This window comes from Aedes aegypti, chromosome 1, assembly GCF_002204515.2.
Source record: "Aedes aegypti strain LVP_AGWG chromosome 1, AaegL5.0 Primary Assembly, whole genome shotgun sequence".
NCBI classification, from domain to species: domain Eukaryota; kingdom Metazoa; phylum Arthropoda; class Insecta; order Diptera; family Culicidae; genus Aedes; species Aedes aegypti.
Window position 1 is genome coordinate 88,889,262 of NC_035107.1, and position 26,654 is coordinate 88,915,915.

Genomic DNA, 26,654 nt, shown 5'->3' on the forward strand with positions numbered 1-26,654 from the left:
TTATAGGCATTTCCACAGGTTCCCCTAACAAAAAATCAAGACCCCTTCATCTCTAGTATGAATGTAATGGCGTATTGCAACGCTCATACTATTATAATCATCACACTTCAGTCACAAACAGACGTAACACTCTCATCGTTGTCCATCGACCATCTTTTTAACAATCGATTCAAATATATTGTAGGTGGTCAATCCACTCGCAGGGCTCGCATCGTTTTTGTTCGTTTTTGACGTTTGTACACTACCGGGCCTGTAGTGGTAGGGGAACTGGGGGTAATATGCCCTGGGGGGGGGGTCTTCAAAACGCGCCACCATCGATTTGGACTAACGATGTGTTTTAGAGTGCTTTTTTTCACCCTAGATCAAAGAAATTGGATAAAAATGCTTTTCCGAATACGTTTTTATTTGTTTTTCTCAACCAAACCGATAAAATCGTATAAAAACGTTTTTCGCTGTTTTCGTTGCAATTTTGTGCGATTTTCAATGTCATTTTTTAGGTCGATAAATAACAAAATTTCTGAAACTATTGCCGAGAGCCAACTTGTGCACTGTCATAGTTTGTATTACGTGCAAAACATATGTTAAATTTGCCCTCAAAAAGCTTATTGAAGGACCTAAACTCTATTCAACTCTGGGGGCAAAACGCCCACCCCTATTTCATAACACCAAAACAGCCGTTTGAATTCAAATTCTACCAAACGTAATGCCACGTTGAAGTTACGCAAAAATTGGAACCTTACAAATGTATATTTTTCGCATCAGCATGTATACTATTATTGAACAATAACATCTGAACAAACGCCCAAATGTTTGCAACACATATACAAGTATGATTGTGTACGTTCGTTTACAGCATGGCTAACGCCGAACTCAAGCGGGGCGTTTTACCCTACAAAACAATACATATGCAGTTAAGCAAGCATTTTTTTTAAATAAATTTTTAAACCCCTGAAAAGTAAAACTGGATAGCTGCTTCTACTATTTGGTAGAAAACATGTTTGTCTATCCGACCATAATTAAAAAGAGCATAAAATAATGTTTTTCACATCTAAAATCGCTGTTCTCCTTAACGTGGGCAAACTACCCCCAGTCCCCCTACCTACAATTAAAATAGAATACATAGCGGAATACTTGAACAAGTCCATGTGAAATCCCCAGAATAATTGTAGAGGTGTACTTAGGTAATTGGAAGAAATATTTTCACAAAATATGTGGAACAAAGACATTTTTTTTTTAATTTTCAAAGTTTTGTGAAAAATCATTATGATATTTTTTTGAAAAAATCTTTTAAGATTTAATAAAGGGACTCAATTACAGAGATTCCCTAAGTAATTCCTACCGAAATCCGTATGGGAAAATCTCTTAGTATCCATCTAAAAATCCATCGAGGAATTTCAACAGGGATATATTTTTTTTTAATATTCTTGGTAGATTCCTCCGGGATTTTCTCTAGTAAATTCGACTAGAATTCCTTCAATGATTGCTACGGGAATCCTTTAAGCATTCCTACAAAAAAAAAAACGGAAATTCCTCAGGGAAAATGCTGCAGAGATACATCTGAAAATATCTCTGGGGATTCCGCCGAAAATTTTCTCAACCGGGAGCCTACCAGAAGTTGATTCTCTTCAGGTATTCCTGCAGAATTCCAGGAACTCCTGGAGCAACTTCTGGTATTATCTCTGGAAGAACTCCTAGAGGAATCCATGGATGAACTTTTGGAGGAATTCCTGGAGGAATGTTGGAGGAATACATGGAGGAACTCCAGGAGGAATCCATGATGGGAATTTTTCATTAAGGAGGAGAAATTTCTTAGTCAATCCTCCAGAATACCAAGAGTTCTCGAAGAAAATCCCTAGGGAACTCCAGGAGGAATTGCTAAGCGAATTCCTGGGGCAATTCTTGAATAAACTCTTGAAGGTTTTCTTGAAGAAATTCCTGAAAGTTTTCTTAAAGAAACTCCTGAAGGAACTCTATGAGGAATTTCTGAAGGATTTGTCGAAGGAATTCCTGAAGGAACACCTGGAGGAATTCCTGAAGGAGCTTGTGGAGGATTTCCTGAAGGAACTCCAGGAATTATTCCTGAGGAAACTCCTGCAAGACTTCTGGAGGAATTTCTGAAGGAACTTCTGGAGGAATTCCTGATAGAAGTCCTGGTAGAACTCCTAAAGGAATTCCGGAAGGAACTTCTGGAGAAATTTCTGAAGGATTTCTTGGAGGGATCCCTGGAGGAATTCCTATACCAATTCTTTAAAGGACTTTTGGAGGAATTTCTGAAGTAACTCCTTAAGGAATCCCTGACAGCAGCCTTAAGTGAAAGTGTTGCAACGATTTCTTACTTTCTGATAGGAAAATATCCGGAGTAATAATAATGTGGCATTCTCAAAGATTTTTTTTCGGAAATTCTTTATGGGTAATTCATCTAGGAGTCTATCGAGGAATTTTTACAAGGTTTTTATCATAACATTTTTCCTCGAAGAATTTCTACAGCAGTTTAATCGAAAATTTCTTGCAAAGATTACTACGGAAATTTCTTCAAAGATTCCTTTGAGAATTCTTTCAAGAATTCCTATGAAAATTTGTATACAGAGATTCCTCCGGGAGTTCATTAAGAAATTCCTTCAAGGACTTATCCGGAAATTCCTTCAGCCCTTTTTCAAAGTGTTTCTTCAGGGACTGCCCCAGTAATTCTTTTAGCAATTCCTCCTGGAGTTTCTTAGGAATTTTCATCGAGAACTCTTGGTATTCTGGAGGATTGAATACAAATTTTATTATCCTTAATGAAAAATTCCCATCATGGATTCCTCCTGGAATTCCGCCATGTATTCCTCTAAACATTCCTCCAGGAATTCCTCCAAAAGTTCCTCCATGGATTTCTTCAGGACTAACTCTAGGAATCCCTTCAGGACTTGCTCCAGGGATTTCTTAAGGATATCTTCTGGTAAATCCTTCAGAATTTTCTTCGGGAAATTTTAGGATTTCCTAAAGGATTCCTCCCGGTTTTAATCCAAGGATTAATCCAGGATATCCTTCACAGATTTATTCCTCTATGTCTGCATATTTCCTCCTAGGATTTTTTCAGTGATTCCCCCAGATTTATTCGGAATTTTTTCGTCAATTTCTTCCAGGAATACCGCCTGAAAGTTCTCCAGAAACTATTCCAGGATTTTTTGCAGTAATTCAGTAATTCCTCCGGGTTATCTTGTTGGAACTCCTTCAAAGATGCATTCAGGATGTTCTCTTTCAGGAATTACACCAGAAACTCATACAGCATATGCTTCAAGGATTTCCTTCACCAGGGATTCCTTTAGGAAATCTTCCAGGGATTCCTTCAGGATATTTCAGGATTTTTACTACTATTGATCCCTTTCCGATTCTTGTTTGGGCCCGTGCCTTCGATTTTTCGTTGGACCCGTTGGCAAAAACTAGCGGTGGTAATCCTTCTTGGACACCGTCTTGGGAAAAAACCTCTCGAAGGTCACGTCTTTTTTCGTTTATTCACTAAACATGGTATCAACTACAAACAAAAGGAAGGGTGAATCTCTGAATCCACAACTTCCTGCCAAAAAAGTGGGATTTAAAACTGTCACTAAACGTGGCAAGAATGGAAGAAAAGACGTTTCTCCGGAATGCGAACTTTCTTCGAAGGGTGAAATGGTCAATGTTGATAATTGTATCGAAATGAGCAATTCGATGCTTTAGACAAATTTTCCGAACACCAAATCGAAGCAGCCTCTAACTCAGGCTCTTTGATTCAAGTGAGGAAGCTTGTCCGAATTTGGGGGGATTTAGGCAGGAGATCTTGAACTCCATTAGGGGAATCAAGGTTTCCTTCCAAATCGCAAAGAAAGGAGACTGTCGCGTTTTGCCGGAAACTCTTAAAGATCGCGAACGTTTTCTCAAACATTTTGAAGAGAAGAAGCACATTTTTTTTACTTATGACGACAAAACTGAACGTTTGTTCAAAGTCGTCTTGAAAGGACTCTCAAGTGACTATAAGTTACCTGAAGAGATTAAAAAAGGAATAAATGAATTACTTGGATTTTCCCCAGTGCAAGTAATCATTATGAAAAAGAGAACCCAATCTGGCATTGTTCGGAAAGGGCTTTCTCAAGAATATTATTTAGTTCACTTTAACAAAAATGAACTAAATAATATTAAAGCTATATAAAAAGCAAAACTTATGTTCGATGTCCGTGTGACATGGGAACCTAGAGGAAATTACCAGAACCCCACTCCGTGTCGTCGGTGCCAAAAGTGGGGTCATGGTACAAAAAACTGCCACATGGATGCAAAATGCATGATTTGCAGAGGTTCTTCTCACGCTAAGGACGTCTGTCCTGTGAAGGAACATACCGATAAATTCATATGCGCAAATTGCGGGGGCAATCATAAGTCAAACTTTTGGGCTTGCCCTTCGCGTAGGCGAGTCGTCGAGGCTCGTGCCAGGCAGATGAACGGTAACGTCCGTAATGTAAATAACGGTCGTTTCCGGAATTCACCTGGTAGAGTATCTAACAATGCTCATTTTGCAGTTAACGATCGCTTCATTAAGAATCATACCCATCAGGAAGATTATAATCTCACTTATTCACAAACTAATTTTAATCCGTCGGGTAGCCGTTCGAATCTTTTAATTTCGAATGTATCTACCCAGGGAAAATCCTTTGCCGATATCATAGCAGGTAATTTGAACTTCTCCCCTTTGAATCAAATGATTGATGCAATGTTCAAAGCCACCACTATGACTGAAGCAGTCCAAGTTGGTGTAAAATTAGCTTATCAAATTGTTATTGGATTACGTTTGTCTAATGGATCCAATAAATAATAATTTAAACATTTTAAATTGAAATGCTCGTTCTTTGAATGGTAAAGAGGACGAGCTGTTTCATTTTCTAACAGCTAATAACATACATATAGCAGTTATGACTGAAACTTATTTGAAACATGGATCCAAACTAAAAAACAAAACTATTTTGTTTAACGTAATGATCGACTTGGCATGTGGGGAAGTTGCAATCATGATTCGGTGGCGTATAAAACATCAACTTTTTTGTCATTTGAAACCAAAGTTTTAGAAATTTTAGGTGTTTCTGTTGAAACACAGCTTTGTAAATGCACTGGACTGCTGCAGTATATTTGTTTCAAAATAACTTGCGGAAATTGACTCGCAATAAGTTTTTTTTCGTCATTGGTGACTTTTATGCCAAACATCGCTCATGGAATAATTCGCAAAGAAATTCCAATGGCAGATTTTTATTTGACGAGTGCTTTTCAGGATATTTCTCAATACAATACCCTAATAGCCCTACATGTTTTTCCTCTTCTAGAAAGCCATCTACGCTTGATTTGGTCTTAACCGACTCTAGTCTTCTTTGTAGCTAACTGATTACTCATGCTGATTGTGAGTCTTATCATGTCCCTGTTACATTTCAAATATCCCATGAAGTGATTCACAATCCTATCTGCTCCACATTCAATTATTTTCGACCCGACTGGTATATATATATATATATATGTATATATATATATATATATATATATATATATATATATATATATATATATATATATATATATATATATATATATATATATATATATATATATATATATATATATATATATATATATATATATATATATATATATATATATATATATATATATATATATATATATATATATATATATATATATATATATATATATATATATATATATATATATATATATATATATATATATATATATATATATATATATATATATATATATATATATATATATATATATATATATATATATATATATATATATATACATATATATATATATATGAAACATATATTGACTCTAATCTTGATGTTAACATTTCTTTGCAAGTAAAACTTGATATTGACAATGCTCTCGAAACTTCAACTAATTCCATTAATTCCATTATTGAAACAAGAAGCATTGCAATCCCAAAATGTGGAGTAAAATTCGAATCCATGATTATAGACGATGATCTTTAACTCTTGATCCGCCTTAAAAACGTGAGGAGAAGGCATTTCAACGCACTCACGATCCTGCTATAAGAATCTATGGCCGAATTTGCAAAAAGAAATTGAAAAACGGTCTTCTCAATTCAGAAACAGAAATTTTTAAAACGAAATTTCTCAGTCTGACCCTGGTTCTAAGCCCTTTTGAAATTATCTATTTTTTTTTATCTTAGAAGCCGATTCCGGCATTGAAAAAGCAAAACAAATTATTACCACCTAATTGCGAAAAAGCTCAAAAATGCGCATAATTTTAATTTAGGACTTACTAGTCAAATCGAGTTACCCAGGACTTCGAAAACATTCTCAATCAAGAGGAAGTTTTCGAAAATTCCTCGGAAACTGATTTGGAAGAAGTAAAAACTATCATTGAAAATTTCAAAATGAAGGCCCTTGACGATAATGGAATTCAAGAAACTTCCAGAAAGTAACTTATTATTCTTAGTTGATATAGCCAACAAATGTTTTCAGTTGGCATATTTTCCTGACAACTGGAAAAATGCCAAAGCTGTACCAATTTTAAAACCGGACAAAAATCCTGCAGAAGCTGTAATCTATCGTCCAATCAGCTTGCTTTTTTCCATCAGTAAACTTTTTGAAAAGGGCTTGTGCCATGCCATCGAAAAGGACGCGATGGTGTGGTTTTGATGGCATGTATGACTGGCCACATTCACTGAGTGCATCCAAAACACTAACATGGCCATAATTCCGAAACGCTGATGCCTCGACGTGATCTGGAACTGCAACATGCCATCGTTAAGTGCACAAAATATCATTTTAAACCATCTCATTAGACGTCTATCCAACTCACTTGGATTTAATTGAAGCAGAAATTTCTCTCCTGCGTCAAGTTCCCCATTACGACTGCATTACGGGAAACTGCGATAACAATCAAACAGCGGAAATCTCTACGCTTCTCGGTGTGAATCCGAATGAGTTATGATGGTCACTGGAGCGAGACAAGCGCTGTTTTATTATTTTGCAGGTGCGATGTCAGAAGATATGTGTGATCGGTGTGTGGTCGCATTGTGCATCGTAAATGTCTGGTAGAAGTGAAAGACCACCTGTGGGTATGAGACCCACTATCAAAATTCATTTGAGAGAAAACTTAAATCATATCATGATCTGCTAATAAAATCAAGTAATATTGAGCTCGAGTGAAATCCCTTCGCAATTCTGTCTTAATTGAAGTAGGCAAATTGGCGTAGGCAGACGGTGGTGACAGCGCACTGTGTTTTAAATCATTTTTTCAACGATCGAAGTAGAATAATTTTGAAAAAATTGGTTTTAGATATTTCGTACTTTCAGAGCAGTTTCTTGATCAAGCCAAGTGTTTTTTTTTTTTGTATTATTAGTTTGATTTTTTTAATTCATTCATTGGTATAATTTTAAACATAACATTAATTTTTGATACTTAGGAGTTCTATGCATAAAAGGATTTGTTTTAAAATGTTTTTAGGAGAAAGGTTATGATACTTCTCAAATATTAACTGTGTGAAATTTACTTACGGCGATCTGAAGAAGTAATCAAGAAATATCTAGGACGAATAGTTTTGAAGTTATTCTATCTTCTTCTTTCTGTCGTTACATCTCAAACTGGGGCAGAACCTACTTCTCTGCTTTTTGTCGATTGACCATTTTTACATGTGTATATCGTGTATCAGATACGAAGATACTCCATATCTGGGGAGTCGAAAAAAATTTAATTTCGAAAAGATCCTCGGCCGGTGGGATTTGAACCCACGACCCTCAGCTTGGTCTTACTTAATAGCTGCGCGTTTCCTGCTACGGCTATCTGGACCCTCCTGATATTATGTATTCAGTTTTGATCGTGAAATCGATGATTCACAAACACTGTGCCGGCGGCAACGATCAATTTGTAACACTCGATCATCTACGATGTCTTCGAAGTCATTGCCGTCGTCGTCATCCGCGTGTTGCAATAATATAAACCGTGAACATGCACATTAGGTTCCATTACACTATTACAGGATTGTATATTTGCCGTCGGAATTGGACGCGCTGTGGGGGCTGCTGCCAAGTTAATCGATTTAGTCATTTCCACACGCAAGCTCACCCATATGTAGGGGAGACTTGGGGAGACCTGATGCCCATTTCAGGATAGGGGCTGTCACTCTGCAGGGGAATCATTATTTGATAAGCTAAGTTATGAAACAGAAAAGTAATCTGCACCATTCAAACATTATTCTATACAGGTATAATTTAATGAATTTTCAGCTCTGACATTTTCTTTCGGGTAGAAAAAGTATTTCACAAAACTTCTTAGAATAATTCTGTTTAAGATTCCGAGAAAATAGGATTAAGTTTCCCCGGTCTCCCCTACGGCAATAATGGGAATTGTATAAGTGTCTGCTTTTGCGATGACATCTTGATGTGTAGAGACCTGCCACAAACCTACGAATGTGTCTATAATTGTGGACTCGCGTGTAATGGCCATTAATCGTGATCTCCGCTGGGAGAAAAAAAAAACCGCGGCGAGAAAGCGTGCAGAATCGGGATGATTGTGAACCTACCTGTAATATGCCAATTAGTAACGTCGTGTAGAATAACCTCGTCAACCGCATCGTTCAATCTTGGACTGCCGAATCTGAAAGGTGGGCAAGAAAGATAAGAGTTATGGTTAATAAATAATAGATTAATGAAATTTATTGTATGAAGAAACCATTAAAAAGTCATACAAATGTTTGAATCAATAGATTTGGCAAGAGATATGAACTGAAACGTAGAACGTTACGTAGTACAAAGAAAGTCGAATCAATCCGTAGCAGTTATCAAATCAACTTTGTCATCATTAATTAAGTCGCATAATAGTACAGACTAGTTCGCAATAAAATTTACACACTCGCATTACATGTTATTTTTCATCATATAAAATATGTACGTATATCGCCTTCACTTTTGTACATATAAGGCCTTTTTGCAACATTTTATACGTGAAACTTTGCGTATATAGACATCGCGTAACGCAAAAGATGATTTCGTTATACGTACATTCTGGTTGTCTGGGATACTCAAACAAAGTAAGTCGGATCAATCCGTAGCAGCTGTCAAATCAACTTTGTTGCCATAGATTGAGTAGCATAAGAGTACATATTAGTTGGCAATAAAATCTAAGCACTCGCATTGTACGCTGTTTTTCATCATATAAAATATGCACGTAAATCGCCTCCACTTTTGTACGCATAAGGCCTCGTGACATCTTATACGTGAAACTTTTCACATATAAGAATCGCATAATGCAAAAGGTGATTCCGTTATACGTACAGTATGATTGACTGGGTAAATACAAATATCGTCCTTGTGATGCTGAATAGGCTATGAGTGAGCTGAACAGTTGTAAGACTGGTGAAAAACTTGCTCCTGGTCGAGCTTCACAAACATGAAAGTGGGATGTTTTAGCAATCGATCCAACAAATACTTTTTTAGAACGAATAAGTGATCACAGGTTAAATACCGTCCTTGATGATCTCATGCGGCCTTTCATTTCCGTTAACAGTGCCTTCAGTACGCAAAAAGTGATGCGGACAACTTCAACTCGTGTGCTGTCATGTTGAACAAACACTGTGAAGCGTTTCAACTCTCGCATAACTTCTGATCTCGCCCTAAAAGCCATTGGTAACCATGTGTGTAGCTTGTTATTTCTGAGCATTCAAATGGAGTCACATATTGTTTTACAACGGTATGGTGAAGAAAGGATCATTCTCTACACGCCAGTGAAGATGGTTTGGATGCTGATTCATTCATTTGCTCAGAAACAACTCGTGGTTACCAATGGCTTTTAGGGCGTTATCTCAGATCATGCGAGAACTTTCCAAGCTAATCGCAGATCAATTCAAAGCGCTCCGGAAACCGACGAAACCGCAGTCAACGAACAAGGAGAATCCAACAGCAATATAGGGGGACCGGGGGTAGTTTGCCCACGTTAAGGAAAACAGCGATTTTATGTATAAAAACATTATATTATGATCTTTTTTCAATGATGGTCGGATAAACTAACATTTTTTCTATCAAATAGTAGAAACAGCTATCCATTTCAGCTTTTCTGGGTTTTATAAATCAATTTTTAAAAAATGTTTTCTTAACTGCATATGTATTGTTTTGCGGGGTAAAACGCCCCGCTTCAGTTCGGCGTTAGCCATGCTGTGAACGTACGCACACTATCATGCTTGTTTATAGGTTGCATACATCCGGGCGTTTGTTCAGATGTTATTGTTCAATAATAGTATACATGCTGATGCGAAAAATGTACATTTGTAAGGTTCCAAATTGCCCGTAACTTTAATATGGCATTACGCTTGGCAGAATTTGAATTCAAACGGCTATTTTAGTGTTATGAAATAGGAGTGGGCGTTTTGCCCCCAGAGTTGATTAAAGTTTAGGTCCTTCAATACGCTTTTTAAGGACAAATTCAACATATTTTTTGCATGTTATACAAACTATGACAGTGCACAAGTTGGCTCTCGGCGATAGTTCCAGAAATTTGATTATTTATCGACCTAAAATTTGACCTTGAAGATCGCACAAAATTGCAACGAAAATAGCGAAAAACGTTTTTAAACGTTTTTTTACGATTTTCTAGAGAAAAACACATAAAAATATATTAAGAGAAGCATTTTTATCTATTTTCTATAACCTAGGATGAAAAAAAGCATTCTAAACCACACCGTTCGTCCAAATCGAGGGTGGCGCGTTTTGCCCCCTATGTGCATATTACCCCCAGTTCCCTAATCCTGGAGAATCTCGTGGAAGAATGCCACCGCGTGGCAAACCTCAATCAGGTCACACTGATGATGGAGAACAAAGAAGCACGCAACGTCATCATTGTCTCTTGCAACCTGAAGAATCTTGTGAAAAGCAAGAAAGCAAATTTGTTGGTTGATAACTGAGACGAGACTCGCGAAGACGGTCGTCTTTTTCTGTGATTGCTGAGTTTTTTTTCTTATTCCACTTTGTGTTTATAACAATTATGCGCAAGTCGTTCAAACCTTCACATGAATCTCTCCGCAAAAAATGATTGAGTTTGCATCACATCGAATCATAAATAGCCATTTGAGTGTAATTTCATGCCAGCAAACGTAGCAGACATTAGAAATAATTAATCTTCTGCTTAGATTTATCAGCAACTTTGGAAAAAACTGCTCCGCTGACTGAGGTTTTAAATAACAATTTACTTTGAACACAATACTTTTCACTTTTTCAGCCATAAAAACGGTGGGCTGCATTTGACGTTTCGTGAGAGGGGAATCTGGGCTGCATATGACGTTGATATTTTTCCTCTTCGCGAGTCTCTCTCAGGTTGATAACACTGCCGTTCGATTTTGCTGGGAACAGCCGATCTTTGTTTATAATCCAGGTATATATTTACAATTCAGCATTCTACACTAATATCATACCTCTCAACAAATCTTCCACACTTTTACCTACGACGACGCATGCTTCTCAACCGACGATTCTTCTACCTGAGGTGCGACACTACCTCTATTCCAACACTCCTCCTTAGGGTCGCAACCTCGACTCCCGATCGTCTCTTCCTGTCTCGAAACTCCTCCTCGTTCCGAACTTCGTACATGCTCCGTCATCCATCCGAGCTCCTCCTGACTTCGATCCTGTCCACGAGCTCCTTTGACCAGCCAGCTGCCATCCAGTGTCCTGTATCGCCTACGTTCCCGATAGATCCCGTCCTTCGTTTCGGCCAATCCATCCAGCCTGAGGATCCCGTCCTGCGCCACGCGGCTTATGCGGCCAATCCTCCTCCAGAACGATACATGCTGTAAGAACACGTTCCTGGGCCCATAACCTGTTGAAGAGCTAGTCCGCTAAGACCACGCAGATCCTAGCGAGGCTAGCCCGTCCACATCCGATTGCAAATCATAAAGAAATACAATACAGTAGATGTCTCCTTCAACTGGGCAGCTAACTGACTGATACCTCAATCAGCAGCTGCAACTCTCTTTATTCATTCCAGGTATATATTTACAATTCAGCATTCTACACTAATATCATACCTCTCAACAAATCTTCCACACTTTTACCTACGACGACGCATGCTTCTCAACCGACGATTCTTCTACCTGAGGTGCGACACTACCTCTATTCCAACACAATCAACGCGAACACTGATTTGAACTTCATCGCGGTCAGTGTTGCCACAAGTACAGAATTTTTGATAGTTTTTGGTACAGATTCTGTACGGTAGAGATTACAGATATTCACGAAAAAGTACAGATAGGTACAGATTTTTGGAATTGGAAATTTTGTGACACAAAATCCAAAAAATTGTGAAATTTGGAACTAGTTTCCTCAAAACTATAATTGAAAGATACAATTTCCATAGAATTGAATAATAATTAAATTGCAAGTGAAATTATTTCAATAAAAACTATGTTAAATTTCTAAGTTCATTAGGATTTTAAGAGTTTTTACAACAATTTCTATTGGATGTGGTACAGATTTTGGGTATAGATTTTAAGGATCTATGGTACAGATAAAAAAGATTTTTGAGCCTACAGATAGAAATGTGGCAACACTGATCGTGGTCGAGAAGTCAGTTTAAAGATAGATTTTGTGGCAAGCGGTTGTCTTCATTTGTACCTAGTACACATACGTGTTCGGCCGATGGCGGAATCGGCCGAAAGTGAATGGAAAGTCGGATACTACAGTGACCAGCACTATGTCCGTGAATGTCCGTTCGCTTCGCATCTGCTATCACGGATTCTGATGGCAACCTCAATCTTCTCGCCGATTTCCTAGTCGAGATCACCATCAACAATGTTTCCAAAACCAGTCGCATTTTCATCTCGAACAGCGCATAACTAAACGTTCTTGGAATCGAGACAGTGGATCTGTTCGTTCTGTGGTCCGTACCGATCACCAGCTTGGTCAACGCCGTACACCATCGTACCAACATTCCGATCAGTACGTCAGTCCACACTTCGAGTTCGGGACACAGTTGTTGAATACAGTTACCGCAACGCGCTCCGAATACTTTCGTGATTTTCGTGTGTTTTCGCGCTTGGATCGCTATCCAAAGTTTTCCACCGGTTTGTGACTAGTGATTCTAAGTGATGAATATCGATATCTCATCAAAATCGATAAAAATCAGTGCGTGAAAGGTGAAATAAAAGTGCATCTGCTGCATAGCGAAAATACCCCGCCATCGCACCATACGTTGTTTGTGTGGTGGTGCCCATTGAGTTATACTACCGAGCAACCCGAGTGGCATAAAGTGTCAAAACGTGAGCGAATCGGTATTTTCGGTGTTTAGTGAGAAGCGTGTTGCTAAAGCATATTGTTCCGAAAATTTGTTTTTCGGCAACTTGATGCTGCGCATTAGACGTCGAAGGAGCATAAGGTAGGAAAATTTATTTTTCTCTATTTTTGTCTCTGGGGTAAGCAGCGGGTGACCGCTGCTCCTTTCGGTTTTCCGACGTCCGCCGTATATTGAAGCGAAAGGGTAAGGGACGGTGATCATGACCGCCGCTAGCAGCGGCGATCCTGGAGGGTCAAGAGAAAGATGGCCATCTCTTGCTGCAACATTAGGGAATGAACTTGGTTCGCTGACATATCTGCAGTTACGGAGTAAGGATGAGAAGAACAACCCGTTGATGTCGGACCCCTTTATCGTTGGAGAATCGGTGGAAGTAGCCGCCGGCGGACCCATCGAAGGAGCGTCGACTGAAGCGCAAGGAACCCGCTATATGCTCAAGGTGAGAAATCAAGCCCAGGTAAACAAATTGCTGAAACTTACCACTCTTTCGGACGGTGCTGAAGTTGTTGTCAACTTCCATCCCAACCTAAATATTAGCCGCTGTGTCATCTCCTGTTACGAGGTTATTCGTATGGCGGAGAACGATATCTTGCATAACCTTGCCAGACAAGGTGTTATCCGTGTCCAACGGATTACTCGCAAGGTGAATGGAGAGAGAGCTAACACGTCTACTCTAATCCTAACGTTCAATCGGTGCAATTATCCATCGCATGTTAAAATCGGCCTACTTCGTACTCCCACTCGTCCGTATTACCCCAATCCACTACTATGCTATGGTTGTGCCCGGTATGGTCATTCCAGTGTCCGGTGCCCTGGTCCGAAAAGATGTCTGAATTGCTCAGCCGAACACGAAATCGCAAGGGATGAAATATGCAATGAAGATGCCCATTGCATCAACTGCAATGGTCCCCATAGGCCGAACAACCGTCAATGTCCGGTATTTAAAAAGGAAATGGAAGTAATTCGATTAAAAGTGGACCACAACCTGACCTTCTCTGAAGCACGTAAGCGAGTGGACCAGCAACTAGGAAGCTATGCTGCAGCTGCTGCGCAACAGACTGCTGATCGCAAGAAATTGGAAGAACTGGAGAAGAGAATGGAACAGAAAGATGAATACATAGCGCATATCTTGGGTGAGATGAAAAAGAAGGACGAACAAATTGAAAAACTTATGGTTTCCCTGAACATAAAGCAATTACCAGAAGGCCAAATCGAGCAACCAATCCAATCCACCGAAACGTCCCAGCCCACTCAAACAATACAGCCAGTGCAATTTGTTGAGCCAACCCCGCCGGCAGCAAGAAAATCAAGAGAAGCGCAAGTACTAGGAATGCAGTTAAGAAATCGGTCACCAGCGGTTACTCAGCAAAAAGCAGAATATGGAAAAAAGAAAAAACGGCAAAACCGAAGCAATAATAGTTCTCCAGGTCGAAATAGTCCGCCTCCGAAAAAATTACCCGCCGATCAGGACTCGCTAACTGGTGACGAGGACATTGAAATCGAGGAAACGCCCCCTAGTCAGCATAATCGATAAAATCAACTCCTCTAAGTCACCACCGCCCCACATAACGACCCTGCCTGAAATAACGGACAACGTCACCAATCGGCTTGAAGTAAGGGAATGTGTAGTACCTTCTTCACTCTCAAATGCGAGAGCGCAGCAGGGCGGAGGATCTGTCCGGGACGTCATACCCCAACCCGTTGATGGAGAATCCCCCTCTGCGGTCGATTCTAAATCAACAGCATACACCTCCAAACCATGTACCCGTTTACCACCCCGCTTGTCAACACAAACCACTCAATTCGAAATCAACCTAGTGAACCGCTCGCTAGAAACATCAACAATCCCCAGCGTAAACCGGCTGAATCTAGTCTCTCCATCTTATGTCTTGGAAGGGTCTGATCGGCTGGAAGCAAACCATCGATTGCCACCAGACACACTGTCCACGCATTATGCCCCGCATTTCTCCGTCGGTGAAGTCCGTCAACCACAACAACCGTCATCGCAACAACATCATCAAACGAGCACAGTCAACACCAGAGTCACTTCGGTGGCATACAATCGGCGTGGGGATGGAGAGCGTGAAGTAACCTCCCCCCTCCCTATAACGGGAGTGGATGTACGGGGGGATGAGAGTGGGACCAGTCACCAGTGTCTTGCACCCTCTGTTTCCTCCTGTAATCCAGTCGAATTGCCAGTGAGAGTACGTAGCTCCTCTTCATCATCATCAAAGTCGTCATTATCAGGACCTACAACATGCCACCATGAAGCAACCAATAGCTTTGCTCTGCAGTGGAACATGCGTGGCTTACGCGCCAACATCAATGAGCTCAAAATGTTAGTTAACCAATTTCAGCCACACGTCGTGGCACTGCAAGAAACTAAAGCGGACAGCAGAATCATTACTCCTAACTTTATAGGAAATAAATACACTTTGTTCCTCAAAAACGGAACTCGTAGGTATTGGCAGCAAGGAGTGGGTCTTGCGATCAGAGAAGGAATACCTTTTGAGCGCATCGACATCGACAGCAATCTTCAAGCTATCGCAGTGCGTATACACCTTCCGACCCCAATAACGGTGATATCGATTTATGTTCCCCCAAGCGCTCAACAGTGCCAAACCGACCTTGACCACCTTCTTGACCGACTCCCACCACCAATTATGCTCCTTGGTGACTTTAACGCGCACCATTTTGCCTGGGGCTCCACATCAACAAATCAACTTGGCCGCTTCATCGCTGAGAAAACGTTAGAAAAACAACTCATCATCTTGAATGACAGCTCACCCACTCGGATTGACCCAGCTACAGGTTGTTTGTCGGCCATAGATCTTTCGATATGCTCCGAGACGCTCGCCCGCAAATTTGTTTGGCGAACACTCGCGGACACACATAACAGCGATCATTTCCCAATCGTCATATCAGCACCTGGGTCATCGAAGGTCACATCGAAGCAAAGAAGATGGCTCTATGACCAAGCGGACTGGACGAAATATGAACGGCTGACTGCTAGCAGCATAAAGCCGGGAGATGAAATCGATGTAGATGAATTCGTGAATCGGCTGCTTTCGGCTGCGACTGCAAGCATCCCTCAAACGTCTGATAAAGTCGGTCCCGAATCGGTACCATGGTGGTGTCCCGAAGTTGAAACGGCCATCAAACAACGTCGAAAGTCACTTAGAGCATTGAAGCGTACCCGAGCAGCAGGACAAGACACACATGATGCACTAACAAGATTCCAAGAATCCAGATCAGCAGCGAAAAGAGCAGTAAAGGAAGCTAAAAATCGGTCATGGGAAGATTTCATTGGAAAAATATCAACAAATAGCACTGCAGCGGAAATGTGGAAAACTGTCAATACGTTGAGAGGTAAGCGACAATTTCCTACGGCCGTTATCAAGCGACCGGACGGATACACCGATAAACCGGAAGAAGTTGCAGAAGAACTCGCGAAGCATTACTGGGAGAGATCGGCGACCACGAGCTACCCTCCATTGTTTCAAATGGCGAAGGAGAAAGCAGAACAGGATCGCGTAGATACTCTGCCTGATACAAATGACGAATATAACTCGGACTTCACTCTAAATGAGCTTCTGTGGGCACTCGATAAAGGTCGGAGTGTCTCTACAGGCCCAGACTCAGTAGGATATCCGATGCTAAGAAGACTTCCCTTTTCCGTGAAAATTGCGTTGTTGCAGTTGCTTAACAGAGTTTGGAGTAGTGGTGTGTACCCGCGCAGCTGGCAAACCGGAATTATTGTGCCTATTCCGAAACCAGACTGTTCTGACTCAGGCCCCGCTGCGTTCCGGCCAATTACGCTGATAAACTGCATCGCGAAAGTTTTTGAGCGAATCGTCAACCGAAGACTAAACGCCGAACTGGAATCAAATGGACGACTCGATAAAAGACAACATGCGTTCCGAGCTGGTCGTGGCATCGATACCTACCTAGCAGAGCTAGATGAGATACTACCACAAACAGATGAACATTGCCTGATAGCATCATTAGACCTTTCAAAGGCATACGACACCACTTGGAGATATGGCATCTTGCGTACCCTGCGGAAGTGGCAGATTGGCGGCCGGATGTATAAAATATTGAGCAGCTTCCTCGCCGATCGTACTTTCAAGGTTAAAGTGTGTAATGTCTTGTCACGTGAATTACCATTGGAAAATGGGGTACCTCAAGGCTCAGTATTGTCAGTTACGCTATTTTTGGTAGCGATGCAACCGATATTCCAAGTGGTTCCTAAAGCTGTCACTGTACTCCTATACGCAGATGACATCTTGTTAGTGGTGCGTAAGAACAAAGAGCAAGCTCTACATCGTGCTTTACAGGCCGCAGTAAGAGCGGTTAACAAATGGGCTAAAAGTGTCGGTTTTTGCATTTCCACTGGAAAATCTAAAATCCTCTACGCAAGCCCAAACGTCCGCAGAGAAACTAGCCATAACATATGTATAGATCGGGTTGCTATACCTAAGACAAGACAACTAAAGATTGTTGGCGTCACTCTCGACCGAACTCTGACATTTAAACAACATTGCAAGCAAGTTAAAAGCAGCTGCGAATCACGGATGCGAATAATGAAAATCTTAGCGGCGAGAACACCCCGTGGTCAACGAACTTCGTTATTGCGCATCGGATCGGCAATAATAACATCGCGCCTTCTATACGGCATAGGACTCGTCAGTAGAGCAAAAGACTCCGTCATTGAAATGCTTGCACCTGTCTACAATCGAATGATTCGATTTGCGTCGGGTGCTTATGTAACCAGTCCAATTCCGGCGATTATGGCTGAATCAGGTACGTTACCGTTCGACCTTCTGGTACTGCAAGCAGTGACTCGTGTCGCCATTCGTATGCTGGAGAAAGACCAAAGAAACATTGGCCTGCCAGTGGTGAAACGCGCCTCGGACCGTTTGATGGAAGTTAGTGGAATGCAACTTCCAAGTATTGCTGTACGGTCACGTTTTACGCATCGAATGTGGAATGACGCCAAACCACACGTGGTATGGGATGTAAAACAACATGTGAAGGCTGGAGACAATCCAGCAATAGTGCGACCAGTAATACAAGAGCTATTGACCAATCGTTTCCATAATGCAACGGCTGTATACACCGATGGTTCTAAAAGTGGTAATACTGTTGGAGCTGGTGTTTTCAGTGACAACACTCAGCAATCGATAGGTCTTCCGTCACAGTGTAGCGTTTTTTCTGCGGAAGCCTTCGCAATCAAATCGGCTCTAACTAGCAGCGTAATCAACGAAACAGTAATCTTGTCCGATTCAGCTAGCTGCCTACTTGCCATAGAAGGGGGGAAATCCTCGCACCCGTGGGTACAGGAAATTGAGCACCTTTTACGAAACCGTACAGTCCATCTTTGTTGGATTCCTGGTCATACTGGGATAAATGGTAACGAAGAAGCTGATCGGCTTGCCGGCGAGGGGCGAAAACTCCCACCATTAAATATTTCTATTCCAAGAAACGATGCAATCAAAGCAGTTAAGGAAATAATCCGCAATAAGTGGGAGAATCGATGGCACAGCATGACAGATGTTAAACTGAGAGAGATTAAGCCAGGAACAGAAAGATGGACAGATCAGAAGAGTTCTACCGATCAGCGCGTTCTGACTCGGCTGCGAATTGGGCACACGAGGATGACCCATGAATTCTTGCTGAAAAAATCGTCTCCTCCAGTGTGTGAAAGCTGTGGAACTGTCGTGGACGTTCGACACATCATCCTGAACTGCAGGAAGTTTGAAAATGCCAGAAATAAATTCAAAATAAGCGCAACTAGCCTGCAAGCAGCTTTACGGAACAACGATGACTGCGAGAAACGTCTGCTGGATTTTCTGCGTGAAGTGGATGTGTACCGTGATTTGTAATGTGCCAAAGAAGATGTCGAATAATCGCTGAAAGTGATGAAGAATTACAACGGAGTGAAATGGAAAACTATGGAGAAATTGAATGAGTGATAAAAATGAAGTGAAAATTAAAGTAAGGAGAACGTAACAGAAAACAAAAAAAAGTTTATGCGAGAAGAAAATAGAACAATGCAAAAGAAAGTGCTATAATGGTTATCTTTGATAACAACAAACAGGATAAAATCGAAACAGAGCGACAGAAAATCACAACCTGAGCGATCGACTAGAAATGACGGCGAAGCAGAATATCCACAGCAGGATGCAGATAAGTTATTCTTTTGTTTTATGTTCCACAATATTTTGCACTCATTTGTCAAACGCCTAATATAATAATAGTTCATCGACATGAATGCACCAACTGGTGTAAAATGTCACAAATAAAAAAAAAAAAAAAAAGTACGTCAGTCAATTCAAGCAACACTTCCCGGAGGTATTCTGGGATTCGCTGGGTAAGTGCACCAATGCGCAAATGAAGCTGTACCTGAAGCCTAACGCATATCCTTCCTATTGCCCGAAGCGAGCAGTGGCGTACGTTGCACTCCCCAAGATAGATGCATAACTCGAAAGCCTCCAGAACAACTGTATCATTTCTCCAGTTCGATTCTCGGACTAGGCAGCTCCAATAGTCGTCGTGCGCAAGGCGGACAACATATCAGTCCACGTGTGTGGTGATTACTCGCCCCCCAGGGAGGTTTAGCGCGGCCCGTGAACTGATTTTGAAAGTTAGTGTAATGTGGCCCGCAGAATGTGATTTTATGATGACATGGTTTAGAGCTGTATATCACTAAGATCATAGAATAATATTATTAGCAATTCTATATCAAACAATTGAATGATGATCAGGAATCAATATAAAATCTTCTGAATTTTCTCAATATCTGAACGAACGAATTAACGAATAACGATTCCCCTAGTCTCAGAACTACAAAGATGAGGAATTAGTATATAGAAATGGTCATAGTCTTCTAAAAATTCTAATGTTTGAAAAGTCAGGACAGGCAATGAAAGCACATTTTACAGAATTTTTCGATTCAGGTACGGATTTTGTTGTTTCACAGTTATTTCTTTAGACGTATCTTAGTTGATTGATAGCAATGAAATTCTATTGAAATGGCATTTTTGATATTAGGTTGATTTCAATTATTGGGTGTTCTTTGAATTTCTTGCTTGAACAAACGTTTTGCTTACAGCCGACATCAAGCTCAATCGGGGAAAACTGAGGTTCGTTATTATAGAAATACATTCAAATCATACCGACTTATTAACTCTAAGATCACTCTGAATTTTGTGTCGTGGATTTTCCTAACACCTAAATTTCAGTACTGACTATTTTTTATTCAGCAAACAAAACTGATATCCGTAATGAACTGCCGAGTGTCATTAAATTGCGGTTTATTACCAAGAAATTTGATCATTTGTTAGCTGAATCTCAGTCAAACTTTATAAATTTTCAAGCTTACAATTTAAATTTTTCAAAGAGATTTTTTTCAGGAGTTGAACTTTTAACTCTTCTATGTTTACTAAACTATTTTGCGTCATATTTTGATCATTCGTTAGGCAGCATCAATTTACTACGTAATGCTCAAATTGGAAGTTTTCATCCCACGTTTCGTATGAAAATATTCACAATGTTGTATGAGTCGTAACGTTTGAACCTACCCCTCCCCCTCTTTGAGTGTTATGTAATTTGTGGGCGGTGAGTTGTAAATGCGGCCCGCGCCAAGCTCTGTGTACACTAAAGCGGCCCGCACCATCAGTTAGGCTGAGGATCACTGCGCTAGAATGTGACCGCCACACAGTGGCCCAAAGCTGGCCAAAAGTCAAAAAATTGAAGTTTGCAAATTCCTTCTCGAATATTTTTTCTTGATTTCTTCATTACTGAATAACAATTCCCCAATGTTTTAGATTGATCGGTGTATATTTCGATTTTTCACAGCATGCGCCTGGAGAAATCTCAGCTGAAATTGACCCTTTTGAATTTTTCAAATTTCGTGAAGGTTGTTCTATATAAATTGCAGTTTCTGTACTAAATCATGGCCAAACCTTTCTCTACCGGTCTCATTTAAAAGAATATACCTTAGGCTTTGTTTTGAAGATATTGCAAACCATATTTGACAGGTTTACCATTTGAGAATGTCGAGAAGTGTATAACATAGAGCTCCTTAAAAAATAAGGCATTTTTGCAAAGGTAGTGCAAGATATCTGGGAAACGCTCTAAAATGTTCATTTACCCCTCAATGTGTGGCAAATATTCCATAGTATTCGATGTACAATGGCTTCACTTGCACTTTTTTGCGCCAAGATAAGAAAAAAATATTTTTAGTTACACTACGAATCAGCCCATTAGACCATCATACTTGATATAAATATCGCATTTTTTACCTTTCTAAGCTCCCGAATAGATTCAAAAACCATCTCGAGCTTGCCCACGATGTTTAACTTCAAATTGGCATCAAAATGATGACGTTTCATTTGATTTTGATTTGGGTACGGATTTCATTGATTGAATTACAAAAATGTGCTAGGTACTACAGGTATTTTCAGCGGAGGCAATGACTTCGTCAATACTACGGAGGACGGAAACCAACCAGTCCGCACTTTGAGGGAGGTTGAGGATGCCATTTACCAGCTCAATCACAATAAAGCTGCTGGTAAGGATGGTATCGGTGCTGAACTCATAAAGATGGGCCCAGAGAAGCTAGCCATTTGTCTGTACCGGCTGATAGGCACAATCTGGAAAACAGAACAGCTACCGGAGGAAGGGGAGTTATGACCCATTTACAAGCAGGTGACAAGATAGATTGCGAGAACTTTCGAGCGATCACCATTCTAAATGCGGCCTACAAAGTATTATCCCAAATCATCTTCCGTCGTCTATCACCTATAATAAGCGAGTTCGTGGGAAGTTATCAAGCCGGCTTAGTTGACGGCCGATCGACAACAGATCAGATCTTTACTGTACGGCAAATCCTCCAAAAATTTCGTGAATACCAGGTCCCAACACATCACCTTCTCATCGATTTCAAGGGGGCATACGATAGTACCGATAGACCGCGTAGAGCTATGGAAAATTATGGACGAAGCATACGAGACTGACAAAAGCGACGATGAAAGCTGTGCAAAATTGTGTGAAGGTTTCAGGCGAACACTCCAGTTCGTTTGGATCCTACCGTGGACTACGACAAGGTGATGGACTTTCGAGCTTGTTGTTCAATATTGCGCTAGAAGGTGTTATGCGGAGAACTGGGCTTAACAGCCGGGATACGATTCTTACGAGATTCAGTCAATTTGTTTGCTTCGCGGATGATATGGGCATTGTCGGCCGAACATTTGAAAAGGTGGCAAATCTGTACACCCGCCTGAAACACGAGGCAGTAAAAGTTGGACTGGTGGTGAATGCGTCCAAGACAAAGTACATGCTAGCTGGTGGGGCCTAGATAGCAGTGTTACGATAGACGGGGATACGTTCGAGGTGGTCGACGAGCTCGTCTACTTTGGATCCTTGCTGACGGCTGACAATAACGTTAGCCGTGAAATACGGAGGCTCATCATCAGTGGAAGTCGGGCCTACTATGGCCTCCACAAGAAGCTGTGGTCAAAAAGGATTCACACCCGCACCAAATGTACCGTTATGTCTCAAATTCCGAACAGACTCATATTCCGAACACTCGCTTTTTGTATGGAGATTTGGTTGAAATGTTTCGCTGAAATATGTCACCAAATAACAAGAAAATGGCAGTCAATTGCACTTCAATTTTATCGTCTCCAATATAATTTATATCGCGGGAGTAGTGATGATTCTCTAGTTTGAGACCAGTAGAATCAGCTCAGATAAATTTATTTGCGAAATTATTCATTTGAATACGATTTATTCATGCTGTTCGGAATTTGAATCAAGATGTTCGGAATATTAGACAGAATCAACACAGTGTTCGGCATTTGAATCAAAATGTTGTTCCATACTTTTACGTAAAAACAATACTAAAACTAATTAAATCAACATTATTATCAGTACACCCACCAGCTAACAGTTATGATTTGTGAAGAAATTAAAATTTACATAAATATCAACTAATTTATGCCTATCAGATGCATTTGAAGTCACTGCTGGTCTTAAGTGTTCGGAATATGAGTCAAAACGGTACCATGCACAAAACGCTCATAGGGCCGGTAGTCTTCTACGGGCATGAAACGTGGACGATGCTCGAAGAGGACCTGCAAGCACTTGGAGTCTTCGAACGTCGGGTGCTTAGGACGATTTTTGGCGATGTGCAGGAAAACGGTGAGTGGCGGCGAAGGATGAACCACGAGCTCGCCTACGGCTCTACGGAGAACCCAGTATCCAGGAGGTGGCCGAAGCTGGATGGATGCGAAGGGCAGGGCATGTTGCAAGAATGCCGGACAGCAACCCTGCAAAGATGGTGTTCGCTTCGGATCCGGTCGGTACAAGAAGGCGTGGAGCGCAGCGAGCTAGGTGGGCAGCTCAAGCGCGCAGCGATTTTGCGAGCGTGGGGCAGAACCAAAGATAGAGAGATGCGGCCACGAACCAAGTATTGCGGCGTGAAATTGTTGATTCAGTGTTATCTGTTTAGATGTTAACTAAATAAATTATATGAGGTACACATTTCAAAGAGAGCAGCCTCTTTACCTATCACCATACGCCCTAAGTCTCACCGGGGTTGGTCACCTGATCTTCCTTGAAGTTTCTCGAAGCCTGGTCAGTACCGTGAGTAGGTAGGAATAGGAGTTACTGGACAAGAGGCTAAGGACCACATGTGAGGCCTGTTTAATATATGCAGATTTACGAAGTACCAATAGTGCGCAATGTTAGGTCATTTACTACCAAATTTTTAGTCTATTGCTTCTAAATACATTTTGATAAAAAAAATGCATTCAGATCAACAACAAACAAAACTGTTTAGATACCCATAAACCAATTAGCCAGAGTCCGAATCGGTCATGAAAATTCATTGCGGCTTCCTTCCCTGCGCATCAAGTTGCTGTCCGTAAAGCAGTCATCATGGTCTTTACACACAATCAGTACCACTGCCTCACATCAGACCGCATAGATATTCGAATGGACAAACCAGCGCACCACACTCATTTGCCATTCCAAGTAGAGCCCCGTCTGGGCCTAATTTGCCACAAATCTTATTCCCGTTCACGCAAAACCATCGGCATCGCTACACATGTCCACTAATCCATTATTCATCTGAGCTACCCGAACAGAAGAAAATTGGTGCAGAATACACAAGTTGGGTATTTCGTACCAGATAATTTTCAAAAGTTACCACCTGAATAAGGTATGAAAAAGTCCAGCACGAGAGGTAAAATACCTCAAATAATTCTAAAAACAACAAACTTACGATAAGATAAGTTAGATATTAACAAAACATGGTATTATTCGTTCCTGCTCGGGTACCAATACACCGGCACAGAAGAAACTAAAACCTGCACAGCGAACGATGATCTCCGGATCAATTTGTTCAATTTTATTTGTACGGAAAGCAGTCGTCAGCGTCGCACAGAGAGAGCCCCCCGAACCCCGATGGGAGTTTGTCTGGCATGCAAATGCAAATTGCAAATCGCTCGAGTCACTTTCTGCCCGTTCCCGGTGGCAATTTATCCGCCAACTTGGGTCTCATTTTCGTTTCATTGTCTGCATTGATTGCATTTGCAGTTGGTACCGTAAAGAGTATTAACTCCGGAGTTTTTGTAGAAAATAGCACAGTTACTCTGCAGTTCTTTTTTTTTCTAAAAATTTCTCATAGAAGCTTAAAAAAATTCGAAGATTTTTTTCACATCTAAGAAACTGTATACAGAATTCTCCAGCAATGACTTCAATACCTTAAATATCATCATTGGTTTCAGTAAGAATTCGCACAGAAATGTATACAAATTTATACAATTAGTTCTCATACATATTTTCAAGATTTTTTTCAAGAAATCATCCAAAAATTCCTTTATAAGTTTCTTTAGACTTTGTTTCAGAGTTTTTAATAGGAAATCTCACATTGACTCTGACAGAAATTACTTCACACATTCATTCAAGTATTCGACTGTGGTTTCTAAATACTATAGTAAGGAAATATTTTGAATTTGTTTACCGGCAGATCGGTCTATTTTGCTCGAAGTAAGAGGGAGCATGGAGAAGAAAGCAATGAATACTAGATGGATAGGTACCGTAAGGGAACGGCGAAAGGTTCCCTTACGGTGCCTATCCATCTAGTATTCATTGCTTTCTTCTCCATGCTCCCTCTTACATCGAGCAAAATAGACCGATATGCAGGTAATATCTTGGAAACTACATTTAAAATATATTATTTTAAGCATAAATTTTTTATTTTTTTTTTCATATAAAAAACAATTTTTCTGAAGTTTTATATTTTTCTTGAAAAGTCAAAATCTTTAGCTTTCATTTCGTCCAAAAAAAATATAAATCAGTCAAGCGGTTATGATTAAAAAAAAACGAAAATTTGGCAAAGTTGCGATTTTTTGGTCAACCTATTTCGGAAATGGTCACCCTAATAAAAAAAATCCAAAAATAGCTAATTTTCACAGAATTCGTTGACCCACTAGATCGGTTTTTTATGGAATGGCTGTACGTATATTCAATTTTGAATGACTTCACATACGGTTATTTCGGTTGTCCAAGCAAATATCTCTTTTATCGCTATCTTTCCCATATAAATTTCGGCATATGGTGAACATATCATTAAGCGTTGATTTTTTATGATTACTTTGTATCAAACACATGTAGAACTTTCAATTTTGCAATTTTTTCTAAAGCCACTTATAAGCTATTTCGATGATTTTGTTAGTTTTGGATAATTTTTGTTTCAAAAATATTTTTATCAAAACTTTGTTAATCTCTTCAAAAAAAAACGCCTTTGAGTTTTTTCACCATAAACATAAACAATTGTTATCTTTCTAATGGCAACAAAAAGATCCGTTTGCGTCTTTCAGAAATATTTGGCTTTCGATCTATTTTTTCGAAGGAAATCTCTGATAACTCTGCAAACGTGAGAGATAGAACAGTATTTTTTCCGGCAAAAAGTTATGCAATCAAAAGTTCAAAAAAGTGCTTTGTCCAGGAATTCCATCATGGGTACTTTTCAAAATTAAATCACGAATTCCACGAAGCATTCCATCACGACTTCTTTCGGAGTTTCCATCAGCAGTGCCTCTAGGGATTCCATCAGGAATTGCCTCAGGAATTCTGTCTGGAATTCCTCCAGAGGTTTCATCAGGAGTTCTTTCAGGGATTGCACCTGAATTTCATCAGGAGTTCCTCTTTAAATTCCATAAAAAGTTTCTCCAAAAATTTCACCATAGGATTTCATCTCATCAGGAGTTCATCTAGCGATTTCATCAGGACGAGACCCAATGATTCTATCTGGAGTT

At 40.3% G+C, this 26,654-nt stretch overlaps 1 protein-coding gene across 1 annotated transcript in view; it reads right to left on the reverse strand.

Annotated features, from left to right (window-relative positions):
- The window catches only part of LOC5575001, a 276,186-nt gene that overhangs the window by 109,731 nt on the left and 139,801 nt on the right, over positions 1-26,654 (reverse strand). Inside the window, exon 2 of the mRNA XM_021841867.1 lies at positions 8,573-8,646. Coding sequence (XP_021697559.1) covers positions 8,573-8,623 — 51 coding nt within the window. The 5' untranslated portion in view covers positions 8,624-8,646. The remainder of the gene's footprint in view (positions 1-8,572; positions 8,647-26,654) is intronic.